Source organism: Aotus nancymaae, unplaced genomic scaffold, assembly GCF_030222135.1.
Source record: "Aotus nancymaae isolate 86718 unplaced genomic scaffold, 86718_ANA_hifiasm-v0.15.2.pri h1tg000030l, whole genome shotgun sequence".
Taxonomy (NCBI): Eukaryota; Metazoa; Chordata; class Mammalia; order Primates; family Aotidae; genus Aotus; species Aotus nancymaae.
In genome coordinates, this window is record NW_026988443.1 from 2,673,119 (window position 1) to 2,695,982 (window position 22,864).

Below are 22,864 nucleotides of genomic sequence, written 5' to 3' on the forward strand. Positions count from 1 at the left end.
CACATCTGCACAGGATAGCCATAGATGTTCTAACGGAGTGATCACTAAATGCCAGGTGCTCTGCTCAACACTTCACAGGTGCTTTCTCATTAGATCGTCCTCACCACTGTGTGATGAGAGAGAGGCTGTTACTTTATGCCTTTTTGACAGGAGAGCAAACTGTCCTTGCAGGTTTAGTAACTTGCCTTTTCAGTGATCGGGACAGAATTGGAGCCCACTTCTCCTGGGATCCAAGCTCTGCTATCCAGGTGCCCTTCCCCAAAAGAACATCCAGCACCCCCTTGTCCCTAAGAGCACCCTCTTATCTCCACCTCCAGGCCTCTGCTCCTCCCTGAGGGGGTTTCCCCAGTTCTCTGTGCATCCCGACCCTTCCTGTCCCTTTGGCCTACCTGAAAGCCACCTCTGCCAGGAAGCTTTTCCCAATCTCCCCCAACCTAGTGTGCTCCCCTGCGGAGCGTCTCTGTTTCTCTTGTGGCACTTTCCCACCTTCCCCCATAGAATAACATGAATTCATGTGTTCACTCACTCAAGATATTTGAACCTGATGTCTACTATATGCCTGTGGCTGGAGAATAGAGGAGTGAAAAGGGTCTGGCCCTCTTCCGGTGGGGGAGACAGACAATAAAGAAATGAATAAACAATTAAATAACTGCAAATTGCGTTGGGTGATCTGAAAGACATGAGCAGGGTGAAGTGATTGAGAGGTAGGGCATGGATCTGCTTGGTACTGAGGTCCAGAAGTCCTCTCTGGATGTTGAGAAGAGACCTAAAGTTGAGACAAAGCCACCACAGACATCCAGCAGGAGTGCACTCCAGGCAAGGGGAACAGCGAGTGCAGGGATCCCGAGGCCTGAATGAGCGTGGCGTGTGGCTCTAGGAACAGACTAAAAACACACCGCTAGAGCTGAGTTACTGAAGCTTAGGGTAAATGTGATGATGTCAGAGAGGGCACCGGGGGCCAGATCGTGTTGGACCTAATAGGTCATATGGAAGAATTTGGATTCCCTTCCAAAGACCTACCTTTGAAGAATCTAAGTGTGATAAGAAGCCACTATTTTCCAGCAGAGGAGGAAGAGGATCTGATTGACATTTTTTAAAGGTCACTGTGACTGCTGAGTGCACAGTGGATTTCAGGAGAGAGGGGGAAGGCAGGAGGAGTGCCTAGAGGCCTTGCCGTAGTCCAGGAGGGAGAGGATATTGGCTTGGACTGGGTGGGAGTGGAATGGAGAGAAGCAGATGGCTTCCGGATATACTCTGAAGGTAGAGCCAACAAACTCGTGGCTATTTTTGAGCTAAGTTATCTCATCCTCCCTTATTCGTAAAAGCAGAAACCCTTTTCCATTTCATCTGTGTAGCTCCCATGGCCTTGCACACAGTAGGAACTTGATATATAGTTATTGAACTCAATTGACGAGTTAAATTGAGTTAAGTTGAATTAAATCAAATGGAATCAACTTTAATCAAATCAAATTAAATTGCACTGAAGTGAACTTAGGAATGTGAGGATGTGTTTCTGGGTCTTCTAGTGCTGCTAGGGTCCTAACCTGGGGCACTTCCTTTGGCCAGCTCAGAAGCAGGTTCTCTACAACCACTCCCTAGAGCGCAGATACACAGCTTTGGCCCAATTCCATGCTGGTGCAGAAGTGTAATTGTACATCCAGAGAGTCAACTGTGACAGTGGTTCAGATCATTAACTGGTGACCCACCTGAGTCTATGTCAGCAATTATGTTAATGTCCCTGCAATTAAATTTGCATTTATATTTGATCAAAATAGGTTCTATATCAGCTTTAAAAAACAAAACTACATATGCATCTTCTCGTATCTGCCCAAGAAATGTTGAGTCAGTGGACCATTCAAACACAAGGATGTTGCTGCAGGTAAAGAGGTCTGTGTAACCCTGGGTGTGTGTGAGCATGTGTGTATACAAGTCTTCTAAGTCAAAGAAATAGCTGGAGACAGTTTTTTACCTGCTTGCTGTTTTAGTGGATTATTTTTATTAACGGTAACTCGCCAGGACCAGGATCCACATGTCCCAGGAAAGAGAAACCATATGTCACTCACCCTTGGGTTCACCAGAACAGATGCCTGGCTCTGTTATTAAATCTCCATAATCCTTCAAAAAATCCTTTGACCTGCAGAGCAGCTCAGAGGGTCCCCTCAGCCTCCTTCTGGAACACCTGGCCCTGGGAACCTTAAGAACCCCTTAGAAGAGCATATTCTACAAGATAAGTGGTTTTTTAAGCAGCTACTCCTGTCCTACCTTGGATAGTATAGTGTTGGTAAAAGATTTCTCTCAGGTATACATTTTGATGAGCTTGATGCTGGTCAGAAACTCATTCATTGTCTGAACTCGCTTGTGTCACCAAAATTGCTGACCTTTGGAAAGCTGAATTGAGCTTGGCCATAAACATCTGAAATCAAGGTACAAACACTGTTTTCAGAGAGAGAACTGCTGAGTTGCAGCTGGCCTAAAAATCCAGAGATAGGAGTGTAAGTGCCAGGAAAAGTTCTAAAGGAAGTTGGCTTGAGATTCTCAGCCAAATCTTTCCCTCCCTTGAGTTGTGGCTGCTGACGCTGTCTGAGGGGGGTCAGGCAGGTGATATAAAGGCATGAATTGCCAGGACTCAAGGGAGTGCTGCAGGCTTTGACAAATTGAAGAAGCATTCCACTTCCCGGAGCATTCAAATTCAAGTTTTTTAAAAAACTTTACTGTGGCCAGGTGCGGTGTTTTGTACCTGTAATCCCAGCTACTCAGGCGGCTGAGGCAGGAGGATAGGTTGAGCCCAGGAGTTCAAGACCAGCCTGGGCAACATAGTCAGACAGACCCCATCTCTACAATATATTTTTTAAATTAGCCAGGTACAGTGGCATGCATCCGTAGTCTCAGCTAGTTGGGAGGACTGAGGCAGGAAGATTGCTTGGCCCCAGGACACTGAGGTTGCAGTGAGCTATGATTGCACTACTGCACTCCAGCCTGGGTGACAGAGCAAGACTCTGTCACTAAACAAAAACAAAAACAAAACTTCTCTGTGCCAGAGGAAGTAAATCTGTGAGTACAAAATGGGGCACAAGCTTCAGGTCCATGCGCCAGAAACGCAGCCTTTTACCCAATTCAGTGAAAGTGTGTGAAATGCAAATATAAAGCAGTTAGCAGCATAAAAGCCTGTCGTTACCTGAATAACTATGCATAGGACATACATGGATATTGCAGTGAGAGCTGTGGGCCCCGGAATGAAAAAGGCATACTGCACAAAAGGCCATTAGCATCAGGATGGTGGCTGACAAGAGACAAAACAAGGCAGCTTCAAATGAGGAATAGCGATTGCTTGACAGTATATTGAGCACCTGGAAAGAAAAGTACATGGGTTCAGGTTTGGAAGAGTCAGTCAAACATTTCTTCAACTGAAGACTTTCGGACTGGCCGAGGGGTTCTAGGCTCTAAGGCAGGAAGGGGTCACTGGAGACCAATATGATGAGTTTTATGGGTTCTGGTACGATTTTGGAGAGGCCAGTCTTTTAAGGCTGAGAATCTCAATGCAGAAAGACTTAAATCGCAATGTTAACATCTAGTAGCATAATGGAGTTTCACCCCTGCTCCCGCTTTAGAGGTGTCAGCCCCTAAGAAGGGAAAGAAGCTGCTTCTCCGGGAGCTCGGTGGTCAAGGCATTAGCCTCCAGCAGCTCCCGGCCAAATAAAAAGCCACTTCCTTTCTCAGTCCGGTGTTCGAGAGGTTTGTCTCTTGCCAGTCCTACTACAGTGATGAATTCTTAAAGGCAGCCAATTCCACCTGAAAGGCACCCCTTCTGTTCTTCCTCCTACCACCTGTCTGAAGCATGGCTGGGATGGCTGGGTCTGTAGCATGTCCTTTTGAACCATTATGAGAGCCATGTACAAAGACAGTGATGAAGAAAGGCAGAAAGATCTGGAATCTCCTGGCCAACCCTGCATTTGTTCCCTTCTAGATTCCTTTTACATAGAGTGAAATTAATTGCTTTTGTTTAATCCACTTTATTTTGGGTTTGCTATATGCGACTGAATCTAATCATAATTAAATGCTTTGAGCTTGCTAAAAGAGCAACTGTAAGAAGGAAGCAAGTCTTTTATCTTACCCCACACCACCTGGGGTTCCCTTGATTAGAGAGAGAGAGAGAGAGAGAGAGAGAGAGAGAGTGTGTGTGTGTGTGTGTGTGTGTGTGTGTGTGTGTGTTTGATAAGTGGTAAGAATTTTACTGCCAAGGATTAAGAACTTAAGAAAACGTCAACTCTGAAGTCCAACAGGCACAGTCTTCACTGTGGCTTTGGCACCCCCTATGCTAACAGTTGGAATTATTGGAGCCATCAGTCTGTCCATTTTGTTAAATGCCTATAGTGTGCTCAGGACTGCTCCACTGTTCCCAGTGACCATCGAAGCAATTGGATGAAGTCCCACTGAGCCCTGTTCCAGCTGGAACTAGGAAGCCTCTCCAAATTCTCCAGCCTGAACGGAGCCCTCCTCTCTCTGAACTCCTCTGGTGTTTTGTGTCTCCAACACCTCACTTAGCCAGGAGATGGGACACGATGGACAGGTCATAGTCAAACAAAGGGAAGGCAGGTGCTCTATCCAGGACCCAGATCTCACATGCGCTCAAACCACTCAGGACTCCTTTTCTAGGCCAGGTTACCTCACCAACAGAGATGTGTGTCAATGTCTTGAGGGACACCAGGTTTTCGAAAACCAAGGTGGAGAGCACCACCTCCAACCAGACGGCCGTGCGGTAGTTGATGGCCTAGACAAAAGCCGAACGGAGCCTTTGGTAAACTTGGTGGCAAGAAGGGCTATACACAGGCCACTGACAACCCAGACTTTCCCAGATGTTCTCTCAGTCAGCTGGAGGATTTTGTGAATGAAAACTGGCTGTGAAATAGTGCGACGGGGAGAGGAGAGGGCCACCGAGGGCTGAGGCTGGCATAGGAGGCCTCAGATCATGGCAGCAAGCTGACTTCAGGAGGCAAACTTTTTAATTAATTTCGGTGGCTGCTGCTGTGCTTGACAAGGATTAGCTTTATGAAAATTCACCCCCAAGGAGCACAAAGATAATGACAAAGCACTAAACCCACCAGCTCGTAGAGAAAGTAACTAATGACATTCTGTGCCAGGCTGGGGACCTAGCAGGCAAAGCAGAAGAAGGGCCGCCCTGCTCGCTGGCCCTATGGTTTCCGTGATGATGCACGTGATGTTGGCCATGATGTTCATCAACAAGCGAGTCCTCTGGAATTTCCAGACCCTATGGCCAGAGAGGCCTTCTCAGTACCTATCCTTTCATCCCAAAGGACTCGAAATCTGTGACGAAAAAACAGGAAGCATAAAAGGGATTGGCACCTCCATGTGCTGTTTGAAGCTGCTCTGTTGGGCACGGTCTTGCAAGGGTGCTCAGAACAGCCCTCCTCCCTGGCAGTGGTGCCTTCCAGCACTGGCTCTGCTTTCTGCTTTTCCTGAACAGGTGGGACTTGGGAAGGGCAGAGGGCAATGCCCAGACACAAGCTGGTATGAGTGTGGCATCTGGGTCCTTGCCAGCCCTTCTTTTCCTCTGCCTATCACCCATCTCTGCCACAGTATAAGCTCTTATAAGAAGACAGAAGCAACAGAGAGGTCAAGAGAAAAATCTTCTCAGCACAGAGAGGACATTGTTCATTTCAAAGATCTGGAAGAAAGCCAGAGAGACAGGAGTGCGGTGCGCAAAGGGGAGGGGCTGTCGGGACAGTGGAAAGCAAGGCAGAAACTCTTGGGACCCTGGGGGACTTCACGAGACCTAGGGAAAACCTCAAAGGCCTTCCTTCATTCCAAGGGCAAAGGAAGCCATTACAGCGTTTTAAACCGATGTGACAAGATCATTTCGCACATCTAAAAGATCAATTGGCTGCTATGAAAGTGATGGATGATGGCGTGAGACCACAGCAGGAGACTGTCAGCCTCCAGGTGAGAGGTGGCAGTGGAATTAAAGAAAAGTGGACAGAGAGTGACAACAGGGCTTACTGATGAATGAGATAAGGCAGGAAAGGTGAAGGAGGTTCGAGAATGGACCTCAGTTTTCTGGCTTGGCCAACTGTGTGAATGGAGTTTACAGAGACGGAGATGAGAAAAAGCAGAAGAGCAGAGGAGTAGTGTCAGGTTGGGGCCCTGGATCAAGAATAGGGCCAGCTTTAGACAGGAGATGCTCATGAGGCATCTAGGTGCAGTTGTCCCATCGGATGCTGGGCATGCAGTTTCAGAGTCTGGAAGGGGGGCGTGGCCTGAAGACCGACATGGACATGTTACTGGGGGAGTCAGCGTGTGTTTGGTCTTTAAGCCTTTGAAGTGGAGGGGGTCAGCTAGGAGCATAACGCAACATGGGAGAGACAAGGATAGTGGATACTGGGTAGATGGGAGGAAACATTAAGAACAGATGGAGAGCCAGGCGCGGTGGCTCACGCCTGTAATCCCAGCATTTTGGGAGGCCAAGGCGGGTGGATCACGAGGTCAAGAGATCGAGACCATCCTGGTCAATCTGGTGAAACCCCGTCTCTACTAAAAATACAAAAAATTACCTGGGCATGGTGGCGCGTGCCTGTAATCCCAGCTACTCAGGAGGCTGAGGCAGGAGAATTGCCTGAACCCAGGAGGCAGAGGTTGCGGTGAGCCGAGATCACGCCATTGCACTCCAGCCTGGGTAACAAGAGCGAAACTCCATCTCAAAAAAAAAAAAAACAGATGGAGAATACCAGCCAGAGAAGATGGAGGAGAGCCGGCATGCCACAGACGCTACTCCAGACCCTTTCCCTCAGTGCTCCCTGGCAACTTTCTTCAGGCGGTAGATTTTAGAGTTTACCACTAGCTGAGATTTCTTCGGGGCACAGATGAGGAGAAGCACAATTCTAGAAGCAATTAGGAGGCCATGACTAACGCTCCCAGGACATCTCCATTCTTTCTATTTTATGGGTAATCAGAACCACAGAGTTCAATGCAGCTGCTGGAAAAAATGAACTTGATGTCTTTGTCCTAACACAGAAAAGTCTTTATAAACTCTTAACTGAAAAGAGAAATGTGATCGACAGTTATGTAGTATGCTTCATTTTTGTTTACATTAAAATAAAACACGACCTGTGAGTGGGGAGTAAGAAGAGGTATTGATCTGAAGAAGACGATGGTAGCCCAGAGTGTGTTTAACCAGAGAAGAAAATTCTGGACGGAGCCACGCTGACATTTTCACAGTGCTGACCTCCAGGGAGTAGAGCAGCAGCGTGGGAGAGATGCTTCTACTTAAACTTCCGCTGCTTCCACATTTTTATAATGAATGTGAATTAGGTTGGACAAATAACACTTACATTTTTAAAAGTTAAAATTGTCAAATATTGGCAGTTTGATTAGGATCAACCTAAATATATTTTGTAATATAAAAGTCCAATAATGATTTTTTAAAATAAAACAACACCTGATGTCTAAAGCTGCATGCTGGTCAGGTGGAGTCTGACCGGCACAGAGTAAAGTGAGATTTCAGCCCCTCTGTCCTGATGCATTACCCCTGCAAACCAGCTGCAGCCCAGCCAGAAGGGTCCTGAGCCTCAGGCCATAGGCCTCCAATGAGTCCCCTCTCCTCACTAATGCCAGCTAATTCCCACCTCCCCATAACCCGAGCCAAGAAGTTCATGCAGTCCAGCCTGAGTCTCAGAGAAGAGTTACCAGCACCCATGGGTGTCATATTTTACATTGGGGAAATTGTGGAGCACACGACTAGGGAGCACACAAGAGTTTACAGGATGCTTCCCTAGGGTGGGCTTCTCTGCTGAGGTTACTGATAGGGTTTGGCCATCTCCCCACCCAAATCTCATCTTGAATTATAGCTCCCATAATCCCCCCTGTCATGGGAGGGACCCCATGGGAGGTAATTGAATCATGGGGGCAGGTTTTCCTGTGCTGCTCTCGTGGTAGTAAGCTTCATGAGATCTGATGGTTTCATAAAGGGCAGTTCCCCTGCACATGCGCTCTTGCTTCCACCATGGAAGACGTGCCTTTACTCCTCCTTTACCTTCCACCATGATTATGAGGCCTCCCCAGTCACATGGAACTGTGAATCCATTAAACCTCTTTTTCTTTATAAATTTTCCAGTCTCGGGTATTTCTTCATCGCAGTATGAAACTGTACTAATACAGTGACCCAAGCAAATCCTGGTACCTTTGGACATTGTGGTCAGATGAGTCATATGTTGACAATAGGGGCAGAGTGTCCACAATCAGCTTTTGCCAGTAGGTTTTCTTCACCACCGGCATGAACCAGGAAAATGTGGTGAAGGAGAGCAGCCCCACATTATCTACCGGGTTGGGTGCCAACCTGCAGACAAACAAGACACTCAGTGTTCCCAGCATTGGGGTCATTGCCCCAGCTCTCTCTGGCTTGAACTTGTATCTACAGTAACAATCACAGCCGCACTCAGAAACTATGAATTGTGTTCATTATGTTCATTAGCCCTTTGAGCAGTGATGTGCTGGGGCCAGCTGGTGAGAGCCAAAATGTTAAGTTTTCAGGAATTTGCTATGTTGCCTAGTAGAATCAGGCCCCTCTGCTCATAGCAGTCACACTGAGGCCACACGGGCACTTCTCAAATAAGCTATCTGTTTATAAATAATCACCTCTCAAATAACTATCTGCCTCCAAGTTCTTGAACAAGGTCCTGTAAGATATCCCATGTGGAATATCTTACTACTCCCTGGACAAGCTGTTTATTCCTCCTGCTTTTTAGTCCTTGTATTCACTGCTGCCACAACCTGGAACCATCTAGTATCCCTTTCTTCACTTGACCAATTTCTGCTCACATTTCCTTTTCTAGGAAAACTTTCCCGCATACTTTCTCATTTCCCCAAATAAACTGTGGGCTTCATGTTTGTCTTGTTCACAGCTGTATTTCCAATACCTATCACAGTCCCTGATACATAGTAGATGTTTAATACGTATTTGTTGAATTAATGAATAATAATAAGTATGGGAGACATCTAAGATGCAGATCCTCCCCTCCAGAAAGTAAAAAATAAGCACAGAGTAACACACAGCAAAATATAATTATTTTCAAATAAAGTATGGGATGATATAAATATAATGAAGTATAAATTATAACATTGTGTTAGCCCTAGAAAACTTTTTTAAAAGGGTTAAAGCTAAGAAGTCAGCCAAGGAAATAAAATAAAACATTAATAGTAGATTAACCCCCTCCTCCCAAAAAAGATAGGCAAAAAGGAGCTGAAGAATAAAAAACAAAAGGAATAAATAGAAGACAAATACTAACAGCAAGTCGATAGACTTAAACCCACCATATCAATAATTACATTAAATATAAATGAACCAAAGATTTCAATTAAAAAACAAAGATTGTCAGACTGAATATAAAAACAAGATCCAATGATATGCTGGGTACCAGATGTGTATTTCAAATACAAAGACACAAATAAGCTGAAAGTAACAGGGTGAAAAGGAATACCATGTTAACAGTAGAAAGTACATACAGAGATATATATTTATGATCTTATGATAGGAAAGAATTTCTTAAAGCAAATTAAAAAAAACAAGTCTTAAACCAAAATCTTGATAAATTCTAGTACATTGAAATTCTAGATGTCCCTTAATCAGAAGACATAATTTGTAAGGGAAACAACACACTGGTACAGACATGACCCACTTAGCTGTAAAGAACTAGTATGCAGAATTTATTAAGAATTCTCAATATATTAATAACAGAAGAACAATTAGAGAAACCAGCAAAAGGCAACTGACAAATGATCCAAATAAACACCAAAATATGCCAAATCTCTGAGCATCAGAAAAATATGAATGAAAACTAACAATCACAGTAATAGCCATTCCTCATTCTTCAAATAGGCATTATTTAAAAGTCTAAAAATGACAAGTCTTGGCATATGTATGGAGCACTGCAGCTCTTAAGCCCTCCTGGTGGGAATATGAATTGTACAACTAATTCGTAAAGCAATTTGACGTTATCTGGTCAAGTTGAATGTCGGGGGCCGGTGAGAGCGGCACGTCTGCCGGGGTCTCTCGACCTGCAAGAGGGTCCCAATACCTGGAAGAGAGAGTGCGCGGAAGAAAAGAAAAGACAGGACAGCTGGAGTCTGGAGGGCTGGCCCTAAAACCAGCGACTTTATTGTACACAGAATTAGTATATATATCTTTTTCTACCTCATTTTACAGGAACATTCTTTGCCCCACCTCATTTACATAAGCATTCTTAGTCCCATCTCAATTATCAGAACAGATGCCATTATCTTAATAAAGGGAAGAGAGAGCCATCCGGCTACAAGCTTAGGCAGCGGAAAACACACAATGGGTACAATCAAGTCACATAATAGGTACAATCAAGTCACGGAGGTGGGTCTCATTATCAGGGTGAGGAAACCTATAGTTAAAATGTTAATGATCTATGCAAGTCATCAGAGAGGCGATAGACCCATTAACTTTGCAAATAGCAGTCACAGGAACAAGCATGGGACCCATCAATAGAGGGTAAACAAAGTCATAAAACTAGCCCAGAGCAGGTACTTCAAGAAACAATGCCTAGTAAAACCACACAGCCTTCACCCAGCCTTTTAGGTCAGTGGACCAGAAATAGGCTTCTGCAAACTCAAACTTCTATTAAATCTCTCTTTCACTGGTCTCGACTGCCTCCAGGGGGTGAGAAACATGTCCGGGCTCAAGCTCCATTATGGCGGGGACACCGAGTGGTCTCAACGCTGGAGCGATCCCCACAGTTGAAGATTGTCTTCCTAACATAGGCAGCAATTATCCTTCTTAATTATATATAAGCCCTGGAGAAATCCTGTGTGTTCAAGAGGTCAGATACAGAGTGGCCACTAACTTTGCAGGCTGTCTTCCATTCTCCTCCAAATTTCCCCCTGCCTCTGCTAGCCTCTCTCCTCTCATACTGGTGTCAACACTGAAGTTCAATCTAGGAAAACACAAGGAAACGATCCACAGAGGATGGAATCTCATACAAAATTCTGTGACCCCTCTGCAGGAATACTTACAGTGGCTCTGTTTACAATATCTTAAACATCCATGAATAGGCAAATAGATGAACAAACTGTATAGTATGAGTATGGCATATTACTATTAAATAGTAAAAATGAATAAACTAAGTCTACATATCAAACTATGTGTATATCTCATATGATAAATTGAGAGCAAGAAAAAACTGCAGAAAAATACATACGCTCTGATACCATTTGTAAGCTCACACACTTACAAAATATACAATACACAATTCATGTACTTGTAATAGATAATATATTTTATTTACTAATGACTGTATTGGTAGTAAAATTTCATTTCTCCAAGTACTTGAAATTCCTTCTATTAGAGAATCGTATTAGAACCAAGATCTGGGCATTAGGTAAATCTGTTATTGGGGTGTTGTTGCGTCTAGGCCCTCTCAGCTGACAAAGCAAGGAAATATATGTATGCATATTAACTAGGGCACAAACACATATCTATAAATAGTTCTATATGTAACCGTCTGTATCTATTTTAAGCTAACAGTGAGTTCACGCTGGCTCTCCAACTTGAATCCATTACCATAATTATCATAATTCCAGCCTCTTCCCCTGGCTTATCTGTAAGCTTCAACTTTAAAAGTGAGAAGCCTGGCTCTCACCATCCACCATGTGTTTACATAACTGTTCAATTAAGTGTACATGTATAGCAGTATCAGAGTTGTCAAGCCACAGCCCTGTGAGAAACAACTTAATCAACTAGAATACGATGCTTCCAAGAGTACAGTACCATATGGAAAAGGAAAAAAAACCAGCAACTTTACAGTAGAGAAGCCTGGCACACATCGCCTCAGCCAGGTAATCAAGGTCAATATCAGCAGTGATAAGTCCCGTTGATAACTTGTACCCTTCATCGGATGTGACAAGAAGGGCACTTTACCTCTGAGATCCTCCTCCCAAAACCCCATAACCCCGGTCTAATCATGACAAAAACATCAGACGAATCCCACTTGAGGGACAGTCTACAAAAAACCTGGCGGATACTCCTCAAAACTGTCAAGGTCATCAAAGACTGGGAGCGCCTGAGACAGTGACACAGCCAAGAGGTGCCTAACGAGACCTGACAGCTACCTGTGAAGGAGCATCTCGAATGAGATTCTGGAACAGAAGAAGGATGTTAGATAAAATGAAGGAAATCTAATAAAGCATATATATTAGTTAACAATGTATCAATATTGTGCATTAATTATAACACATATACCATACTGACATGAGATGTTAATAGCAAGGGTAGCTGGATGTGGGGTACTGGAGAACTCTGTGCTATCTTTGCAATTTTTTTGTAAACGGAAACCATCCTTAAAAAATAAAGCTTATTTTTACAAAATGAATGGGGACACTCTCCAGCAAATTCAAGATGATGGTTACCTCTAGGGGTGGGAAAACAAGATCTGGAAGTTACTTGGGGATATTCCCACGTTGCTGTAATATCTGGTCATAATTTTAAGAATATAAAGTCTGAAAATAGGCTGTCTGTGCTCAGTGTCACTGAGTAACGCAGGCCCGTGCTACAGAAGTTCTGAGAGGGTAGATGTCAGTACGGTCTGGGAGGAGGAAGGGGGTAGGGAGGACTTTTCGGAGAGGTGAGGCTAGAAGGTTTCAGGGAAAGCCCAAACAGAGGTTTTTGGCTGAGTCTGGCTTTGTGTGTGGTGCCTGCAGAGTGATGCTCTATGCACTGGTCTTGGCTAAGAGTCGAGACAAAACTGGGCATGACTGTGAAGGGCTTCAGATTCAAAACTTTCCTGGATCCTTTTCCACAAGACTTCCATCAGTGTGTTTACCAAAAAGCCCTTCAGAGTTTTCTCTACCCTCCACTCAGAAAAGCCCCCTGCTGGCTTCTCTGCATTTGCTTCAGGAGACAGAAGGAGGCTGTCCACTGCAGAGATGCTGGGGCTGAGAAGTTTAAAAATTGGCCTCTCATTCTTGCTTGGGTCCTTGGCTCCCTGCGTGAACACAACCCAGCCCCGGTCTGGATCGGATGCAGGAAGAGAAGCAGAGAAGCCTGGACCCGAGCATAGCCTGTGGGCACGGTCTTCCTACCGCATGTCCATCCATTCTGCAACTGCTGGGCACAGCGGACAGTCAAGCTGCGGTCCCTGATCAACCACCCGTGGCCTCCCAGTGGCCGCTGGGCCACTGCCCTGCCCTTGGTAACCTGAGCAAAGCAGAGGTAGGAAAGCAGATTACCTGATGAAGAAGGAAGAGCTCACAGCAAGCTCTGAAACCCAACTGAAATTATTTGGGGGAGAATCACAGAATCCAAGACATGGCAAACCAGCCTCTCACGGAGAGCTTTTCTCTGGCCCTCCAGATCGTGCCTCAACACTCTTTGGTGACAGACCCCAGTCACTTCTCAAGACGGCCGGCATGCAGCATTCCTGCAGGAAATGCATACCCTGCATCTAGTCTTGAGAAAATACCAGACCAACCCAAAGGAGCTTTCTACAGAAAAAGTGCTTCAAATACATCAACAGCACAAAAGACAGAAAGGTGAGGAAACATCCCAGATTAAAGGACACAGAAGAAACGTGACAGCTAGAGGCAACGCACAAGCCTGGACTGGATGCTGGGCTGGGAGAAAATAAATTTGCTGTAAAGAACATTGTTGGCCCAAGTCAAAGGTCAAACCGTGCACTCGACCTTTCAAGTTACCTGCCTGACCCTCTTCCAAGTGTACTTTATTTTCTTTCATTCCTGCTCTAAAATTTTTGATAAATTTTCACTTCTGCTCTAAAAAAACAAAAATAAGTAAATGAAATTTTTAAAGGAACGGTACTGAAACATTGGAGACATTTAAATACGGACTACAGATTCTGCAGTAATATTTTATCAGAGATAAATTTCCTGATTTTGATGTTAATGTCAAAGTAAATGTGGCAAAAATGTCACTGCAAATCTCAGGGAAGGGTAGTTGGGATCTCTTAGCATTATTCTTGTTACTTTTCTGTAAGCTTGAAATCGTTACAAAATAAAAAGGTAAGCATTTTCTAAACAAATAGCCCTCGAGGGGATGATTTCTTTTCCTTCTGTGGAACTAAATGCAATTTTGCCGCAACACCTGTCTGCTCTCAGGAGCCACGCAGCCTCTGCTGATGTCCTCTTCATGTGCTCTCTGATGTTGGAAGGTCGTTGTCATTTGCTACAACTCACTCCCGGCCACCCAGTTGCTGATCTTTCCCATCCCCTTTGAGAGGGTGGAGCTCACTGTCAGTGGAGAACCCTTACCTCTAACTCCTATTTGTGGCTCCCTTTTCTCATGGTGAGGGATCCTGGGAGCAAGATGTCATCAGCTTATCTTAAGGGGTCCTGAGTCTCAGATGCCAAACACTGGAGGCCAGGCCTCCCTGGCCAAGTTTGAGTGATCAGACTGCATAGGAAATAGGTGCGAGAAGGTCATTTCCTTGAGTGTTCCCCGGGGAATGTGAAGTTACGATGATCTGAGGCGGCTTGGAAGCACTGCAGCTGGAATGGCACTTTGCTAAATTTGGCAGCCCTGGGGGGAAAATGAGATTTTTTTTTAATCGGGAAGCCTGCTTTGGCTAACGTCTCTATCCCCGTCTGTCATGCCATCCTCTGCCAGGAGTGAGGAGCTGCCTGGGGTGAGAAATCTGCTTGCTGGCGCTAATGGGACGGGGTCTGAGGGGTGCACAGCTGATGAGAACTGGGAGGAGGCGATGCCGACCGGGCCAGGGTCCCCGCAGCCATCGGGGCTCTGTTCTTGGCACTGTATTTTCCACACAGAGCATCTGAGTGTTGGCAGATGCCAAAACGTTGCTGGTGCACCCCTCTGCTAGCAGGCAGGGGGTTCCTAACCTAACCTCAACAGACTGGACAGGCAGAAGCAGGAAGGGCTCTGTTCAGAGCACAGGACACAACCCGTGGACCACGCACAACTTGCAGGTCCATCTTATACAGCCTGCAGAGTTTAAACATTTTTTTTCCGACTTGTGGAAAACATTTAAAAATGAGGAGCTACTACATTTAAAAAAATAACACTGGCTTCTGGCTTTTATCAAAAAGTCAGGAGCTCTGTATGCTACTGTGATTATAATATGCTCACTTTTAGCAGTGGCGGTCGCCCCTGGGCAGGGCACACATGCTTCAGTTGGCCACAATCCCCACCACTCCTTACCGTCTCTGATTCTGGGATTCAGGGTCACGTAACGTTTATTATTGCGTTGCTGTTTCCTTATGGTGTTTCCTGAGGCCTTTTCTCTATCCTTGTCTCTGCCACAGGAGAGAGAACAAAAGATGTCAGGAAGTCATCTCCAGAAGAAACATTTTCCACACCTGCCCACTTTGCTCTGTTATACTCCATTTCTGCCCCCATCTAGCCCAGAGAATTAACAACTTTGTGTTTGAAAATCGGACTCTCAGTCTTCCTTGGTGCTCATCATGGGAATCCCTCCATCAACCAAAAGCGGGCACACATTTATTTAGTCATAAAATTTGTCCCAGGTAAGAGACTATGGCCCTACTTCTTTCTTAATAAATCCATTCTTAATTGAAAGCCACCAAAGTTATCAATAGCCGATGGTCTCCCCAGCTCCCACAGCCCCTTCCTCCAGGGCCTGGCCAGCATCCAGCACAGAGGAGATACTGGGGAGCTCTCCCAGGCCCTGCCTGCACCGCACCTCTCCTGTCTGCCCCCAGGTACCTGGCATCTGCAGCAGCCAGACCAGAAGGCCCTGTGAGTGATGAGGGACTGGGCTCAGGAGGGAGGGGGAGGCAGAGAGGTGGCAGAGGGAAGCATGTGCATGGGGACAGCACCAAGCTGGGGGTGCAGGAAGGGAAGTGGGGGTGCTTTTGCTCAAGTCCCCTCATCCCTAGAGGGCCTAAAACAGTGGCCTGTGATGGCATCTCCAAACGAGGCCATCCATCCAGTTACAGACACATTCTGACATGATCAAAGAAGGATGGGGAACCTGGGTTCAGGGCGACTCGAATCTACACTCCCAGGAAACTCATATTTAAAAGCAAAAAATATAGATATATTAAAGAAAGATGAAAACCTCATATGAGAACCACAGTAATGCTTCACGAATTCCAGGTCTTTCTAGGGGGTATAAATGGCATAAATTGTGAATGTACCCTGTATATGTGTTTGCACACGTGTGGGAAACGACTTAATTTATTCAATGTAGGCTTTTGTATATCATAGATTTTGAGATCGTGTCTTGGCATTTCTGCTTTATCTTTTACGATAACAGAAAATCTTTTATAATCCCAAAAATGGAAGAGGGGCTCTCTATCCTCTGGAAGCCTCGTCCCTGCTGCCTCCTGCTCAGGCAGCCCCTTTCAGTGGTGTCACCTCCACAGTCTGTCCTAAGGATGAGAGACAAGAGCCCTTGGGACTAAATGGTGGCCAGTAATTGCTACAGGGAGAAGCTTTTTCTGGGCTGAAGTGAAGCTTTACCTGGGCTGAGGATGAGAAGGAGGGGAGGAAGGTCAGCAGTCATGGGGTTCAGAGCCTGGCACCTGCTGGCCACGACACCTTGGCCTCCTTCTCCCCGAAGACCTCAGGTTCAGCTTCTCTTGTCCCACTCGCCTGGAGTCTTCCTCTCCAACTGCCTCATTCAACTGCTGCTCCCACCACAACTGAGAGGGAACTCTCGCGAGAGAACATGCCCTGTGCCCACATTAAAGGGCTCTGCCCCCTCCCAGGATGAACTGTGGCCTGGTCTGGCTCTTCGGTGACAGTCGGAGCACAACTCGCATGGCCAGCCTTTCCCTGGCTGTCACAGCACATCCTTGTAGAAGAGAAGGAGAAAATCCTCGCTCCGACCTCCATTCTACAGATGAGAAGCCCAAGGAACAGAAGCCAGTCCATGACTGAGACCAGCACCTAGGTCTCCTGAGTCTCACTCCAGGCTCCTGCCTGGGAGAATGCATCGAATTTCCCAGCTGTGTTCCTGCAATGGGGAAGCAACTTTGGGATCAGGAGAGGGGAGAGAGGGGAACCCAATCTTCTAAACAGAAAATCTCATTCTTTCATCCCCCTTTCATTTAACGGAAAAGGAAAGGGCAAGTTGAGCTCACTTTGTCTTGAATTGAATGAAACGGGGTCTGAGACCAGCACTAGCAGCTGGCCCTTGCATAGCGAAGTTCCCCGTGAGTCACACTTGGAGCCCTGCACACCCCGAGCGCAGGTTTGATTCTTGGGGTCCCTTCTGCGCCTCGCACAGAACACGTGCCTGATCTCAGGTGAGCCGAGCCAAAAGGTTCCACAGCGCTCAGCGAGCCGGCTGGGAGGGAGCAAACTCTCTAAATGCAGAAATAAACAAATGTGATTCCGTTTTAAGCGTTAGACACCTTACAGGACCCTCCCCGCCTCACGCACGTGGATTTTAAGAGCAATTGGCCTCTGTCTGCTCCTGTCCTGCGCAATGCCGCCCCCTGCTGGCTGCTTTCCTGCTCCGCCGCTTCCTGGAGATGGAAATTCACCGCCTTGGCCGGACCTGAGTTCCCTTCCCACCTGAAGGGAAGTGGAAATGGAGAGGGGCTGTGAGCAGCTGTGTAGGAAAACGGGTCCTCCCAGGAAGGCTCCTCGGCCTGAGGAATGAGCTAGACCGACAGCAGTTTCCTTACGCGTGTCCAAAGTGTCCCATTTAATTTTCCTCCATTCCTCCCTTCATGAATGCAACTCACTGCTAATAATACAACTTGACATTTCTGGAGCCCCTTGTGTATCACAAAATTCTTTATCCTCTTTATCACTTAATCTTCCCAAAAACCCCGGGGGTCTCACAAACACAGCAAAGACTCGCTTCCGCAATCTTCCAAACAGAGTCGAGTGCTACAAGTTCATGGGGGAAGAATGCTGATCAGTTTTCCTCTGTCTCCATGAAAGGCCGGGCAGAGACGGATTTCCACCCAGACAGACAGTATTGGCTGACCTAGTGGGAAACAGAGTGGAAAATGATGGAGAGGGACTGGTCTGTATCCAAGGAAGTCCTTAGAAAAGGCCAGACAAGCTCCTGTTCCAGGCAGAGCGTGGACTCACCCACGGTCAGGGAACTGAGGCCCAGCCTGGGTATACACATGCCTGGGGATGAGGCAAGAGAATTCATTGGAATACAGAAAGCAAAAATTAGAAATCCTTTCCATAGTTTTCCTCTTCCTTTAAAAATTCCATTTTGGCTGGGTACAGTGGCTCAGGCCTATAATCCCAACACTGGGAGGCCGAGGCAAGTGGATCACTTGGGCCCAGGCATTGGAGACAAGCCTAGGCAACATGGCAACCCCCATCGCTACTGAAAATGCAAAATTAGTCGGGCTCAGTAGCATGTGTCTGTGGTCCTAGCTACTTGGGAGGCTGAGGTGGGAGTATTACCTGAGTCTAGGAAGTCAAGCCTGTAGTGAGCTGTGATCATGCCACTGCATTCAGGCCTGATTGATAAGAGTGAGACCAGTCTTTTAAAAAAATCTATATTGTGTACAAAATGGTGTATACAAATTGTATACAGTGATATACATGTGTAGGAAGAAAAAGTGCGAGACTTTTCCTCGCCAGTCATAAGGGTCACGGCTGACACTCCTGTAACAAAAGACAGACTAACAAAACGAAAGCATAACAATTTTATTTCATCGAAGTTTAACATGACGTGTGAGTCTTCAGAAATGAACACCAAAAGGCTCAGGGACAACTGCCCATTTTTATGCTTAAACTCAGTAAGAGTGGACAGCAGTGCAGAAATGCAATTGGACAGAAAGGTCTGATGAACTGGGAATGGACCGAGGTGGTGGTGGGGGCCCAACAGGGCCTGTCTGTCCAGATTCTCCTTGGCCTCTCTGTGCAGCATTCCTTCCTTCTAGGTATGGGCACGACCCCTCTGGAATGAGGGTCTTAGGACCTAGTCTCAGACAAGATTGGTCAGAGAATTTCTTTACGGCCAGCTCCTGCACAGAAGGTTAGGGGAAGGTTTGAGTGATATTTATAGGTTTCATAGGTGGCTTTGGGGGAAGCGTTTCTATGACCCACCTTGGGGAGGGAGACTTCTGTTTTCTATGACTCACCTCAGGGGAGAAAGAGGGGCACAAGGGGTGCAGGAAGGCAGGAGGAGGTCAGGGAGAACTTGCTTCTGAGGCTGCTTAGGTCATCCAAACTCCATCAGTTCAAAGTACTCAGCCTGCCAAGGTGCCATATATCGGGTTACCGTTGTCGGAGCTCCAACATATGTCCACCCAGCACATCCCTTGTAAATAACTATACATGCGTAAATCGGGAGTCTGTGTGCCCGAATACCTGCCGTGGTGCTCTGTGGCAAGGGGAAATTGGCGCTCGATGGGAAATGGAATTTTCCCAGCTTTGAGGTTCTGCGGGGTCTCTATATCAAAGTGAGGTTCTGGCTGGGCGTGGTGGCTCACACCTGTAATCCCAGCACTTTGGGAGGCTGAGGCAGACAGACCACCTGAGGCCAGGAGTTCGAGACCAGCCTGGCCAACATGGTGAAACCCCATCTCTACTAAAAATTCAAAAATTAGCCTGGTGTGGTGGCGGCACCTGTAATCCCAGCTACTCAGGAGGTTGAGGCAGGAGAATCACTTGAACTGGGGAGGTGGAGGTTGTAATGAGCCAAGATCGTTCCACTGCACTCCAGCCTAGGCAACAAGAGAGAAACTCTGTCTCAAAAAATATATATTTAACATTGTTTAAAAAACTAATGGTATTTTTCAAAAAATTCTGCTTTATTGCTGTTCAGAGCCAATGGTTCTCATTTTTTGCTGCTGGAGGTGGGGACGGGTGCAGATGAGATGGAGCCCTGCACACTGAGTGGAAATGGGCTCTATTTCCTGTCCTCTGACTCCAGGATTCAACACTTTTCTGGCAAATTCTCTCCGTGGATCCCGCCAGCTCTGAAGCCCGGTGGGACCTACCCTGCATTTTTGGGATGAGGCTACCATCTGTGGGCCACTCAAGGAAAAGGTGGCACCTGCATCTGGCCTGGGGAGGGACCTTGCGTGGAGTGTGACGGGGACATCCCAGTGTGTGGAGCGCTCCCTCACCTGTGAGGCGGGCAGTGTCCCACAGCAACTCTGGGAAGGGGCAGGCAGGGGAAGGAGAGTCACCCTCCATTGCAAATGAGCAGCCCTGTGACGCTGCTGAGCTGTGACAGGTTGGTAGTGCATGGGGTTCCCAGGGACGCTTCAGGGCCCAAAAAGGAAAAAAAGCCAGGACCAGTGGGGAAAGGAATAACAGAGGAAAGGATCTTCAAAGAAAGAGAAACGCCCTAGAAGCAGCAGGTGCCACTTGCTGCTTCTAGGAAGCAGAAGATTTCCCTCTGTTGGGTCCAGGGATTGCATCAGCCCCTGTGGTAGTTCATTCCCGCAGGGATTTGTTTGCTGTTCTCTCTGCCTCGAACATTCTTTCTTGCCCCAGTCCCCTTCGACAGAGTAAATGTTTGCTCAGTGCTCAGGTCTCAGCAAACTGTGCCCACGCTGCCTCCAGGAAGCCCCCGGAGGCTGCCTCTCCCTCTGCACCCTGTTCCTGCCTCTAGCCTCAGGCCACCGCATTCTGGAACCGCCTGTTTACTTGTTTAGTTTTACTGTTTACTGACCCTCATGAGATTCCAAATTCCCTTAGGGCAGGGACAACATTTCATACCCAGCACCCACAGAATGCAAGCAAGAGAAACACGCGTTTACTAAATTGATTTCTTATGGGATTTCTGGAAAATCAGACTTCCTAATCTGGAATAAAAAGGAAAATACTTTCAAACATATTTCCCCCAACACCCAGGTCTCCCCAGAAGTAAGTTGACAATGACTGCCTTTTCCATTTATATATCTACAACCACATGTGAAGGGTGGGGGAGTGAGAACAAGAAAGAGAGAAAACAAATTATTTTCAGTTGGCCTATGTTCTAAGTTATGCTGCTCCTCAGTAAACAATCATAGTAGACAGCTGCTGTCTGGGGGCCTGGCCAGCATCCACATCCATTCTTCCTTCAGGTAGTAAAAGCATCTCAATTTTACTTTGGCAAAACCACCTCTTCTATTCTCAGTCCACGTAATTCAGGGCAGCAGATCCCATCCCCAGGCCCAAGTATGGGCATGTGGCTCAGGCCTGGCAAATCACAGTATGCCAACAGCCTAGCACACGACCTACGCTGGCCCAGTGAGATTTCACCATGGAATCACTGAGGCAAGAAGACAGGCATCCTTTCATTCTGGCACCTAGCCCCAGACTTCTTCTGTACCTTTCTGTTACAAGAACAAAAAACTGTTTTATTTGCAGAAGTCAGTTTGAGGGAGTCTCTGTTCCTTGCAACGGAACAAGTACTAACTAACACAGAAAGTAGAATGAAGATGGCCAGGAGCGGTGGCTCATGCCTGTAACCCTAGCACTTTAGGAGGTCGAGGTGGGTGGATCACCTGAAGTCAGGAGTTTGAGACCAGCCTGGCCAATATGGTGAAACTCCATCTCTACTAAATATAGAAAAATTAGCTGGGCTTGGTGGTACATGCCTGTAATCCCAGCTACTCAGGACCCTGAGGCAGGAGAATTGCTTGAAGCTGGGAGGTGGAGCAGTGAGCCAAGATCGCACCATTGCACTCCAGCCTGGGCAACACAGCAAGACCCTGTCTCTTAAAAAAAAAAAAAAAAAAAAAAAAAAAAAACGGAAAATAAAAGAAAGAGAAAGATAGATAGATAGATAGAAAGAAGAGTGATTTTTCCCTTGGTTTTATTTTTTTACAAAGTCAATACAGCATTTGAAACACTTCTAACACAGAACAGCAAACTATAAGCTTTTACCTTATTATAAAATTATTCAACATATAAGTTAAAAGAAGACCCACGTGATCACTGGATCCCGTGTCTCAACGGTGCTGGGGTTCTAACGTTTTGACCCCCATCGAGTAGTCTGTTCCAGAGTTTTCATCCACCAACCCCCCACATTCAGCCTGCTTCAGGGGACGTTCTCGTCTCCAGATGACAAGGTCACAGACTACAGGCCTCAAAGCGGCACGTAGGTGAAACTCTGAGCTCAGCCACCAGCCTCCATGAAGTCTCCATGTCTCCTGATCTCAGTGAGCAGTGGCTGTGGCAAGGAGGGCTGCAAAAAACGACCCAGGCTTGTTCTGCAGGACCTCCGGCCGATCAAACTACACCACCTGGAGGGTGGAGAAAGGCGAGAGGAGGATCGGGATACAGCTGAGCCTGTGTGCTTGGAGGACTCAAAGGCATCCGGGGTGGCAGCCTGAGCACCCATCCTCCCACCAGCCCAGGGACGCAGCCCTCACCTTCCCATTCCCCATGACCAGGATGCGGTCACAGTTCAGCATGGTGGTGACACGGTGGGCAATGACTAGCACAGTGCAGCCCTGGAAGGCTTCGCGGATTGTGCGCTGGATCAGGGTGTCAGTCTCCATGTCAATGGAAGCTGTGGCTTCATCGATGAGGATGATCTGATGAATACAAAACGGGTGAAGGCATCCACTTTGGGCCCCAGAGACCTGGGTCTAGCCCTGGTTCTACCGATAATTTACAGGGCCCTTCCTCTCCAGGTCTCCATTTCCTTAGCTGGAAAATGGGAGAATTGTGTACAGAGCAAAGCCCACTCTGATTGCTCGGTATCTATTAGGTTATTTAAAAAACGATAGGTCTCAGCCAGGAGCTGACTCCATTTTAGTGGCCAGAGAATTAAGTTCTCGGAAATGAAAATGGCCCGGTGGCAACTTCTTGTTTCATGAACAACTTTCACACTGACCTTAAGTAGAGCAGTGTTCTCCAAGCAGGGGGCAGGCACACACCTGGGAGGCACAGGAGACAGTTTCTCCAGCATGTGGATAA

At 46.7% G+C, this 22,864-nt stretch overlaps 2 protein-coding genes across 25 annotated transcripts in view; both read right to left on the bottom strand.

Moving 5' to 3' along the window:
• ABCC12 (ATP binding cassette subfamily C member 12) overlaps positions 1-14,976 on the bottom strand; it is a 73,743-nt gene extending 58,767 nt beyond the window's left edge. Inside the window, 12 exon segments of the mRNA XM_064382927.1 lie at positions 2,263-2,359; positions 2,361-2,413; positions 3,176-3,248; positions 3,250-3,347; positions 4,664-4,770; positions 4,773-4,896; positions 5,185-5,273; positions 5,276-5,322; positions 8,192-8,347; positions 13,029-13,225; positions 14,615-14,794; positions 14,962-14,976. Coding sequence (XP_064238997.1) covers positions 2,263-2,359; positions 2,361-2,413; positions 3,176-3,248; positions 3,250-3,347; positions 4,664-4,770; positions 4,773-4,896; positions 5,185-5,273; positions 5,276-5,322; positions 8,192-8,347; positions 13,029-13,225; positions 14,615-14,794; positions 14,962-14,976 — 1,236 coding nt within the window.
• Positions 14,977-17,109: 2,133 nt separating this feature from the next.
• The window catches only part of LOC110568866 (ATP-binding cassette sub-family C member 11-like), a 92,457-nt gene continuing 86,702 nt past the window's right edge, over positions 17,110-22,864 (bottom strand). For 16 of the 24 annotated variants that reach the window (XR_010344812.1, XR_010344810.1, XR_010344809.1 and 13 more), the window contains 3 exons: positions 22,315-22,479; positions 21,871-22,185; positions 18,636-19,671 (listed from right to left, as the gene is read on the bottom strand). Coding sequence is in view for 2 of the 24 variants with exons in the window: in XM_064383013.1 (XP_064239083.1) it covers positions 22,177-22,185; positions 22,315-22,479 (174 nt within the window). In the remaining 22 variants the exon portion in view is untranslated. Of the gene's footprint in view, positions 17,967-18,635; positions 19,672-21,738; positions 22,186-22,314; positions 22,480-22,781; positions 22,825-22,864 lie in introns of those variants that run through there. The other 8 variants (XR_010344806.1, XR_010344805.1, XR_010344807.1 and 5 more) reach the window with 8 other exon arrangements.